This window comes from Trachurus trachurus (genome assembly GCF_905171665.1).
Source record: "Trachurus trachurus genome assembly, chromosome: 24".
NCBI lineage: Eukaryota > Metazoa > Chordata > Actinopteri > Carangiformes > Carangidae > Trachurus > Trachurus trachurus.
This window is the reverse complement of record NC_139910.1, coordinates 5,434,768-5,446,149: the sequence shown is the minus strand read 5'-3', so window position 1 is coordinate 5,446,149 and position 11,382 is coordinate 5,434,768. Positions and strand designations below refer to the sequence as shown.

Genomic DNA, 11,382 nt, shown 5'->3' with positions numbered 1-11,382 from the left:
CTCCGCCATGATGGAAGGATTCCGGTGGCAAAAGCCTTACTAGTCTATGGGCAAAACAAAATCATCTACTCCGTAATTTACTGTTTTACAATACCGGAAATCACTGCTGTGTTAAAAACTGCTTCAGTGATTTACTTTCTCCTTATTCTTTCTAGTAATTTGTTGATCTGTTGGCGCAAAAAAGAGCTAGAATTTAGTCCGTCTCTGTGCTGTTCTGATGACGTTGCCCCTGGCAACCGATAGCGTCTCCTTCCATCATGGCCGACCATCGGCACGTGACTCCTCACTCTCAATAGAAATAAAAAAGACAGAGGTCAAAAGAAATGAACCCAGCGACTTATCAGAATAAATCCATGAGAGATCATATAAATCCGCAAATCCTCTCACATTCTTCAACATAAACAAAACAGTGACAGTATTTTCAGAGTATTTTCTAGATGGATGAGAAACAGAAATACTACACAACTGTCCTGTTGACGTAGTCGTCTCCATAGTTGATGATGCATTTCAAGGCGCTGAGGATCACAGAATTAGTGTCGTCACTAACATCGATTTCTTCATGGTAGTTCTTGACAGGAAAGATGCAGTTCATTGGAAAACCCACATATTTGGAGAATTTCTCCATCTACATTGTAAAAAAAATGGCAAAACATCAGTTCACAAGATTTTTGAGACCATTGTCTATCTCTTGTCCACATCATTACCTCCTGGCTTTTATCTGAGAAGAGTAAACTCAAAGAATGACAAATAAAAACATACCTTCTCCTTCAGGTACTTGCTCTTGTAGATGTTTGTTAAATCCTTCTTGGTCTCTGGACTGACCTCATCAACTTTGGTGACAATGGCCACATGAGGAATCCCTGCCAAGACAACAGGCAGAAAAAACTCCTCAAGGTGAGTGTTTGATTAATCTTACCTGGTAGAAAAAAGACTACGTAGCTTTACTGATTTCTACACTCACCCAGAAGACTGGCTTTAGATCTGATGTCTTGGATTTTATACAGAATTTTAGTGTCGCCTCCAATAGAACCACATGTGTCAGCAGAAACAACACAAACCAGAACATCTGCTTTGTCATTGTCAGTTGGATTTTTGTCATAAAACTCACTCTCCTCAGACAATATTGACTCAGGATTGAACTGTAAAGCAAAATAAAAGTCCATATAAGTACTGACACACATGAAAATTTGTTTCTATTGAATTAATTAATGTTGGAGTTGGAGGTTCTTGTACCATGTAACCCTCCCTCACATGTCCCATGAGAGCCAGTTTGATGTCATTCACATGGACACCTTTGTATCCCTCCAGGCCCAGGGTATCAGTGAAGACAAAGGGGTAAAAGGACTTTGGAGAACCTTTTTGGATCACATAGGTTGAGTACTGTGAACAAAAATTCAGTTAGCAGATTGGCCTTTGGGGATAAATAAAGTTGTTTGCCTTGATTTTGACTTGACATGTCAGTCAGCAGTCATGCCAGCACTGAGTCAGAGACCCCCGTACATAGGATACCAGTAGGTACCTGTAGGGATGAGACTACCCTTGTGGGTAGCCTCATCCCTACTGGGCATTCGAAAATACAACCCGGAAATACAGTAACAGCATCAAGACTGGAACTGCACTAGGTTACCTTGGTGGGTACCTCCAAGGATGGGGCTACCCTCGTGGGTAGCTCCATCCCTGTGGAGTTCGACTTTGGTCCTTTCTTCTCCCTCACACTTTAATTGCACTGATCAATGAGCACTTTGTGATTAGCCTCGTAAACCAGCCTCTCGCGGAAGTGCATTTCATTTCATTCCGAGGGAGAGTCTGGCCTCATCCCCATTCTAAGCGTTTGGACTGAAACCCTCAGAAGGCCGAGCCAATTAGCGTCACCCGCTGTGATTGACACAGCACGTTGGCCAATCAGGGACCGACTGGTGCAAAGCCCCGGCACTACACCAACTTGCTGATTGGCTGAATGGGGTTGTCTGTCAACGCTACTACCAAAGATATTAAACCGTCTTTGCTACTACTCCCGCCCACCCCAAACGCTTGCAGGGGGGATGAGGCCAGACTCTCCTGAGAAATGAAATGAAATGCATTTCCGCGAGAGGCTGGTTTACGAGGCTACTTTGTGATATCCTATGTACTTGAATACTCTGCACTTTATGTAAAACCCATGCACTTGATTACTTATTTTACTTCACTTGAATACTTTACTCATTTAATTACTTAGAAACATCTTAACGCACTTTGTAGGCTTTCAAACTGCCATGTTGTTGTGTATTTATGTAGTATGTCTAATTGCCATGTTTGTCGCAATCGTTTGTTTGTCAAAATCTTTGTTATATTTATTTAGTACCCCATGTTACCCCATTTCCCCAGAGGACTACAGATGGAAATTAGCGGTTCCGCTAAATCCGGTGCAGCCATATTTTTATTCTTTCAATAATTAATGTCACTGCACACTGTCCTTTTTAAATAAATAAATAAATAAATGAAACTCAGAAGTCAGTGAAACTCAGGCAGGTATCCAGAGGTTCAATTAACAGATATAGTACTCTAAGGGCCGGATTTACTAAGGTCCCAGATAACGGGCGCTATATTGTTTGCGCCCGCTATAATATTGCGAGTTTGGTTAGTGCACGCAAAACAGGTGATCTACTAAGAGTAACCCGCTAAATGAAAACACGTGCAAACCGCAATATGTAAATGAGGGTTTTGCGCGTGGTAATCGTTTCCGCCATGGAGAGAGTGGACAGAGAGCTGGACGGACGAAGGGACAGAATGACATTTGATCCGATGCATACAATGACAGCATGTGTGTTCATCTCTCTCGCGCTCTGTTTAGATAAATAAACACAAATCGCTACAGGGCCCAACTCGTCATATAGTGACTAACAGGCAGCAGCTGCAGCGACAATCACACACCTGTAATATGTGTGTGTGTGTGCCGCCCATGATCGAGTGGAGTAATAGAGAGCTCAGGTGGGACACACGGATCTAAACGCTCTGACCACTGACCAAATGGATCAAAGACGGGTGAAGGCAGCGGTGACGTCTCAGTCCGGGACCGGGACTGAGAGACGGAGCTGAGCAGCCAGGTACTGGAGAGGAGAGGAGAGGAGAGGAGAGGAGAGGAGAGGAGCGCACTGCAGGACAGATGTGCCCCGTGCGTAACGGCGCGTAAAAGACTTTTAACACGGCTGAAAAACTGTTACAGAATTACCCAGACGTGAGGAAATGCAGAGATGTAAGATCATGGGGCTCTGACAGGTATCAAATCAATAAACGCATACGTTTTGGCAAAGTTGTATCAGTTAGTACATGGTTTTCAGACGTGGTGAATAAAGACGCAAAAACAGCCACCGCAATCTCTTCCTGGTTTGGTAAATCACATTGCACGCGCTAAATAAATCTATTTGCATCTACTCCTCCCAGTATTTTGCACGTTCTGGCTGAAACGCCCATATTCACATACATCTAGGCAAACACGCTAAATGGATCGCACGTGCTATTTTGCCCGTGTGAGAGACGCAATCCTCGGTGCGTCCGGTTAGTAGATCAGGTTCCACATGTGTTTGCGCGTGCAATCACGTTTGCACACGTTTTAATACACGCAAACCTTTAGTAAATCCGGCCCTAAATGTTTACCTTGTCACAAGCGTAGGGTCTAACGCGATGCATCAAAACTGATGTGCTAATTCTGCCTCTCAACACACTTTGGACTGAGTTGATGAAACTGGACTTCCCAGCTCCAGTCGGCCCGTAAAGAAGAATCCTGAGCCGCTGACCTTCACTCTGAGGTTTGTAGTCGTTCACATACTGCAGAGCTGACTCTTTGTCTCTGTTCAGGAAACATGACGTCACAATTAAACAACAACATGCCAGAAATCAGAGCCTAATTGAGATCTGACTGAAAGAGTATAAGTAAAACAAAAAACACACTCACCCCCACTTTATTGTCCTCCATGGTACAGTGAAGAGGGGGTCATCCTTGTTCACAGATGATCCTGCCATTGCTTTAAAGTGAAATGCTTACTTAGAGCTGTTTCAAGAAATCAGACCAAAATGACCAAAACAAATGTTTAAGATTCAATTTGAGGCAAAGGCAAACAAAAGAAGAGAAATCTGAACTTCACTGATTTATTAATTGATTGTTAGTTGTTGTTTTACTGGTTTTCTTTAGTTACTGTTCTTGAATGAGTTTTGCAAGAATGAACAGGCCAATAAATTTGATCCTGCATGAACCTGTAAAACCATCCTACTGTGTTGAGACACCATGAAAGAGCCTGATGAAAAGTTTTGTAACTGATCCATAGAGTGTATAAAGTAGTACAAACAAGTTATCCTCTCACTCTTGTTTCTACTTTAACGTTTATGAACAGAATGGCATCTAGAGTCTTTGTATATCGGGGATGTTAGAAAAATGTGAAGTTCATCAAAATGTATTTATTTATTCTTTAAATTAATTTTATTTAGTCAGCCTTTTTTTATACATAAAAACGTTTTAGTTAGCCTTTGCATGTTGTATAAATGTGTTTGTGTGTATGTATTTTCTTTCCTCTGTTAAAAAAATAGGTTCATGGTTTTCCATTTGTCAGCTGTGTGTGTGGGGCAGGAGCTCAGTCCGACTTCATTGTAACCACCAACTGTTACTTTTCTGTCTTATCAGAATAAATAACCTGAGAGAGTGTGTTGTTCTCAACCTACTGGACCCGAGACAAACAAACTGGGGTTACATCTGGACATGTTTTCCATTTATCAGTTTCAAAGATCATAACTGTAGCGCCAGTTGAAATTTAAATGAAGCTCTTACGTCTGCAGTATTTTATTCTCTTCAGAAATCCTTTATGGCCTTGCCTTTACAATCCAACCAACAACAACAACAACAACAACAATGTAATGTAAGAGCTAAAATAAAGCAACAAAAAGCCATTAGTCCATAAATCTAGAAGGCTCGTAGCATTTAATTTTACTTCACATAATTTAAAATATCAACATAAATATAACTGTACTATGATACTTTACCTTGTTGCATCGTTCTGGTTAGCCTAACTCGTGTAGTTTTGTCCAACAACTTCCTCAATCCGCGAATCCATGGAATACTGTTTACCCATCAATTTACCGTAATTAGCTCCTGTTCCGTTCGCCAGAAACTGTTTCAAAATAAAATACACCCATTTAACAGGGAGTGTCAAAATATCAGTAGGCCTACCTAAATATCAATACTTAGGCTAGTAAATAAAACCAACATGCACTAGGCTAAATTGACGTCCAATGTGGAAATTGGCTGGAAAAATATGCAGGCTGATGGCAGCTCATTACACCTCTTCTCTATACATAATGTTACATGGAAATTTCTCCATTGTGGGATTCCCCTCTCCCCATTTCCTCTCTCTCAACTATACTATCCAATAAAGGCCAAAAAAAAGAGTCCCCCCAAAATATACTGTATAGTAGGCTAGACTATAGTAAGGGCATTTTAGCAGATATTTGACCAATCTGGGAACTAAATCCTTACCAAGAAATTTCTTCACAATTGTCTTTAGGAACGTACGTAATATCATGTCTTAAAATGTTGAAATTCAACTCCCGTGGGAAACCCCCTAAAAAACTACTCAAAGTTGGGGTACCCGTAACTGGATTTTTGAACATTCCGAAATGTTAAATTTGGCCTTAAAGCAGATATCAGCTTCACGGCCGTTTCGGCTAATGCTGCGTTCAAGGCAGGCTTTTGAAACCGTAAGTTACAGCTTCAAGTCACAACTACGACTTGGTAGCGTTCCAGGTAACCCGTAGCTCGTGTTTTTACCATCCTGTTGTCTGTGAAAGTTCCCTATAACGGCCACTCGTAACTTCCGACCCGTGAACTCGTACCAGATCGAACTGGTATGACTTCACAGGAAGGAAAAACACAAAGTACGAGTTTCTTTGAAGGCACCATGAGTTAGCAGCCCCCGCCCTTGTCAGGCATCAATTGGTCCTCGTGCTACGTCACCACATTCACGCGCATCCCTTGGCTGCACACACAGCCCTTCATGCCGTTCTCTCTCCTCATTGGATAACACTTGTATCCCACAAGGAAAATTTTCTCCTCGGGTTACAGCAGAGCAGAGTGACGGAGAGACTCGTGTTTAGGCTGAAATACTTCATGTAAGTGATTGCTGACGGAAAATAGGACTATTTAGGACTTATATTAACAAAAACATTCCACTGATATCTGCTTTAAGTATCTTGTGAGGTGTCAAACTAGGGGTTTTTCATGATTCTGAGTTGATTGCAAACATTAGTTTTACACCCAAAACCCTCCTTAGTGGAAAAAAAAAGAGCCACACCCACTTTTCTTGTTCATCGGAACCCCCATCACCACCACCAATAGAATGCATTACAGAGAAGCCATTCCTTAGCATGGCAGAGGTTGTGCCACATATTACTACTAAATACTCAATATAATATAACTTATATTCTAGCCTTTTTTCTTGTAGGACATTATACAGACCCTCCAGGATTTTGTGATGTTGCTAAATTTATTTAAAAAGTTATTATAAATGTAATTTATTATGCTGATCGGTAGCAAGCAGCGAGAGAGAAAAGACAGTGGACATGCACCAGATTTCACATACCAGCAACAACTGAAACAAGTTTGTTCGAAATGAAGATAGGAAAAGCACAAAAAATACACAGTGGTGCTACATTGATTGCAAACATGATAATGTTAATCTGCACACACACTGAGCATCAATCTCCATCGAGCATCCAGGCTCTTTTTGAAGAATGGAAAAAGATAGATGTTGCAGTGTGTCACAAACTTGTTCATTCCAGTTTGGGCCTATTGCTTGGTCATGACCGTATGGTAGCTGTTGTAGTGTATTATGGGATTTGTAATGTGAGTAATGTGAATGCTATATTGGTGGGCCATTATTAACACAATATTTTTCTTGAAGGCCATATAAAAGTGTATCGCAGGACAGATCTGGCCCCCATTTTTGACATGAGATTGACATGTGTGCTAGATTAATGTCCAACAATGTAAAAAGGTAGAATATAAGTTATACTAAGTATTCAGTATTAATAGTAGAAGTTTTTTTTGTGACATTAAAGAAAACCTCTGTCATGCACAGGAATAGCTTATCTCTAATGTATTCTATTGAGTATAGTAGATCACCTTTATTATAATAGCCTAAACCTAAGTGCAAAAATCCTCGCCAAGACAATAGGCCTACACCATGTTTTCCCAGCTTGATAGCTAATGGGGCAGTCAGCTAGCATTTAGGAAAATAAAATGGTCAGATGGTCATCAGATTCAGTCGCACATAGGAGTTGGCGAAGTAACCATATTATTTACTGTTAGCCAACTAACAACCACTGTTTGAAAAGACACTTGGTTTTTTTTGGAATGTACTTGCATAGATCTTTCAGCACTCACAATGGGCCGATATAAATGAAAAACTTTATTTAACTTCTTGTGCTTTTTTGATGAGCAACGGCAACTGGAATATTCAAAAACTGTCAGAATAGTCAATAAACATTTAATTTCTTTGAAAATTAAGTTTAAAAAAATATTTTATTTAAAAACTTTATAACCACTTTCGGTATTCGGTATTATTCGGTTATTCGGCCAAGCGTTTTTATTTTACTCGGTATTCGGCTTCGGCCAAAAAAATGCCATTCGGTGCACCCCTAATTGTAACACATTATAACTATATTTATAATGCATTATGGATGTGGGCATTGTCAGCGAGTTACTAATAATTATAACGTATTATAATACCTGAACTTATAAGTCATGATAAAATGCTTTATAGTGTGTTATGATTATTGTTATAAAGCATTATGGTCATTTATGAGTGTTTATAACTATAGTTATACAGTGTTATAACTACATTATAACTCATTATAAGTATGATAATAATGCATTATAGAGATAGGCATCAAATAAAGTGTTACCACAATTTTTAAGTTTCTTATGCTTGTTATCAACGCAATGACATTACATATTTCAAGTTCTTAAAAAAAAGATGTAGATAACACATATCAGGTGTAAAAAGTAGTATGTCTGTCAATGATCGAAGGTTGTAAATGGCTTCAACATGTCTAGCACTAGCTAACTCCAAAATTCTTCACTTTTAATGCTAACCAACTACAACTACCACTAAACAATACTTAGGCCGATTTACCATGGCAATGAATAAAAAGAAGAAGAAAGCAACCTTTTAATGTAGCTACATGTACCCAATAGTGAAGTGTGTGTGTGTGTGTGTGTGTGTGGGCTATGTGTGTGTGTGTGTGTGTGTGTGTGTGTGTGTGTGTGTGTGTGTGGGCTATGTGTATGTTTCCGTTTTTACTGGTATGTGAAATCTGGTGTGCACCTGATGTCTTTCCTTCTCTCTCGCTCCCGATCCGCATAAAACTTAATGTTATATGAAAACAATAACTAGTAATAAAAACACAGACATGCAAAAAAAAACGTAATGGAAACACTGTGGCCACAGCTGACCACAGCTAGCCACAGTGGTCTATGACAGCAAATCTGCAGAAAAGTTGCAGTGGCAAGGCCAAATAATTCATGATTGAATTTGCATTAATGGGTGCAATCGTGACATCACAAAATCCTGGAGGGTCTGTATAATGTCCTACAAGAAAAAAGGCTAGAATATAAGTTATATTATATTGAGTATTTAGTAGTAATATGTGACACAACCTCTGCCATGCTAAGGAATGGCTTCTCTGTAATGCATTCTATTGGTGGTGGTGATGGGGGTTCCGATGAACAAGAAAAGTGGGTGTGGCTCTTTTTTTTTCCACTAAGAGGGTTTTGGGTGTAAAACTAATGTTTGCAATCAACTCAGAATCATGAAAAACCCCTAGTTTGACACCTCACAAGATACTTAAGGCCAAATTTAACATTTCGGAATGTTCAAAAATCCAGTTACGGGTACCCCAACTTTGAGTAGTTTTTTAGGGGGTTTCCCACGGGAGTTGAATTTCAACATTTTAAGACATGATATTACGTACGTTCCTAAAGACAATTGTGAAGAAATTTCTTGGTAAGGATTTAGTTCCCAGATTTTCATATGTTGCCCTTACTACTAGTGTGACTGCCAGACTGAAGTGATCTATTCCATAATAGAAAACTAGAGAAGCGACCATAGCAAACATCTATAAATCATTAATTTCAGAAAAAGAAAATAAGGTGTTAATTGATTTCTTAAAAAGGGTATTTTATGTAAAAAAAAAATTATGTAAAAAAGTATTATAATGTTTTTTTTCTCAGAAAAATTATGATTCCTATGTGTGTAATCCACTTCCACACAACATTCAGTTATGTCAGAGCTAAAATTAATTTATGGTGATTTGTATTCCTTTGTGATGTTAATTGCCTGTTAATGTACATTTAAGGCAATAAAGTTAAAAAAAAAAAATGGTGATGCCATCATTACAACTGTGGCTGCTCTCTGTCCTTTTTTTTTCTTTTCACTACCAGCTGCGAAGTTTTGGCATTTAGGCTACTCCATGGAAAGTCGCACATGATGGCCGCACTGAGACAGAAATTCAGCCCCAGACTAACCTGCTCATAACTAACAGGACCAGAATGACGAGGCCGGTTAAAACTGGATTCACCAGGATTTTTCCTCATACTCTTGATGTTTGATCTGGAGTTTGGAGAGGAAAACTGACTGACGGCGGGGCTAGCAGCTGCTTTCTACTAAATGAGTAAGTCTAACAAAAATCTTCCCAATTATTAATTCAGCCCGGTGTTTTACTATTTATAGCAGCACTGATATCGAGGTTTGTCGTTCAAATTGTGACTCGTGGCTAATAGTGTTAGCCATGTTGCTAACTACCTTAAACGGCCAGAAACGGACAGTGACAGGAGCGTGAACTGTAAACACTTAGAAAAACGCAAGGCGGGAGAAGTTGTCAGTTTAACAATGCACTCAATATTAAACACACAATTTTGTTAACTCTACATTTTCAACCTGTGGCTACGGAGGGAAGATGACCCGAAGTTTTGTGCTCATTTACCTGGGCTATTTTTTTCTAACAATAGCCTGAAGCTGGATAGAGATGATCCAGCTAACATGTAAGTATGTTGTTTTATTTTTACAACATATTTCAGCAAGCTTATCAAGTAAACAGAAGATAAAAGCAACAAAAGAGACAGCTTTATTGATTGTAGTTGTAGATACAGGTAAGATAGCATTATAGCCAGGAAAGACATTGATCAGCTGATGCACTAACTGCAGGGATATTACTAGAAACTGACCAGTAGGTAGATGTTCTAAAATAATAAATGTAAAATTGTGCTAAAATGTCCTGTGTGAAATGGTAAAAGCCTTAGTGTAAAATCTATTTCTTTAATCTTCCGGTCACAGGTGGTTCATTAACTTGTGAATGAATGCATGGAGAACTGAGGTTAGCACTCACATTACATTTCCCCCCCACAATGTGTATAGATTATCTAATTAAATTAAATTAAATCTAAATTTTACATTTTCTCTTGTTTTCTGTAGGTGGATCAGTTTATATTTAATGACCTGGTTCGAGCTGCAGCAAAAATAATTTTAATACCTAAAACATCAATTTGTAACATGAAGAATGAAGGTAAGTAGCTAATATTTCTTTGCATTTGCCTCTACATTATTGAAGCCTTAGCTTTGTATGCATTTGTTATCATTGGTTGTGACAACTGTGGAAGTTAAATCGATGAATGTACTTCTCTGAAATCCTGTAATGCATCCTTTAGTTGTAATCATACGTTTCAGTCTGTGGGAGGCGCTGTTACCTTGAAGCTGGAGAGGTTGCAGGGACTTGAATTAGGCATAAGAAAACACATCAGTATCTTAGACCAAGTTTACAAAAACGGCCTCTGTTAAAGAACTTTTAAAAGATTATTTTAACACCTTGGACTCATTTGTATAACACAAGTGAAACGTGATTTTGCATCTATTCATGTATAATGCTAGGACTGTCTGTCTGGCAGAGTGTCTATGTGTAGATTACGATGCTCTTGAACAGTTCACCTGACTTACCTGATGCGCTCATTGCTGGGTAGTATTCAGCATATCTAACATTGTTTCTGGTCCCAGTAGTGCTATTTACGGAATACATTGTGATCTAAAACAGGCACAAAAAAGATGGTTGTAGAGAAAAATGGTTAAATAGATGCTGCTTTACCTGAAGTGCATCACTTGTAATAGTTACAGAAATTCATTTAGATGGCAATAACAGTGACACTGCTGCAGGTTTTTTGGGTGCATTTCTGTTTTTATTTTGGACAGAGCAGTCAAGACAGATGGAAAAAAAAGTTATATACAGTAGGGCTGGTTAATAAATCAGTTTCACTAATTAATTTGTATTTGAGTTTTATTTAGATTACTTGATACTAAAACCAGCAGC

The 11,382-nt window shown here is 39.0% G+C and overlaps 1 protein-coding gene across 1 annotated transcript in view; it reads right to left on the bottom strand.

Annotated features, from left to right (window-relative positions):
* Positions 1 to 304: 304 nt before the first annotated feature.
* Positions 305 to 11,382, bottom strand: part of LOC311007649 (interferon-induced protein 44-like) — a 30,459-nt gene continuing 19,381 nt past the window's right edge. The window contains exons 6-7 of the mRNA XM_084000905.1: positions 760 to 860; positions 305 to 625 (exon numbers count right to left, since the gene is read on the bottom strand). Coding sequence (XP_083857031.1) covers positions 458 to 625; positions 760 to 860 — 269 coding nt within the window. The 3' untranslated portion in view covers positions 305 to 457. The remainder of the gene's footprint in view (positions 626 to 759; positions 861 to 11,382) is intronic.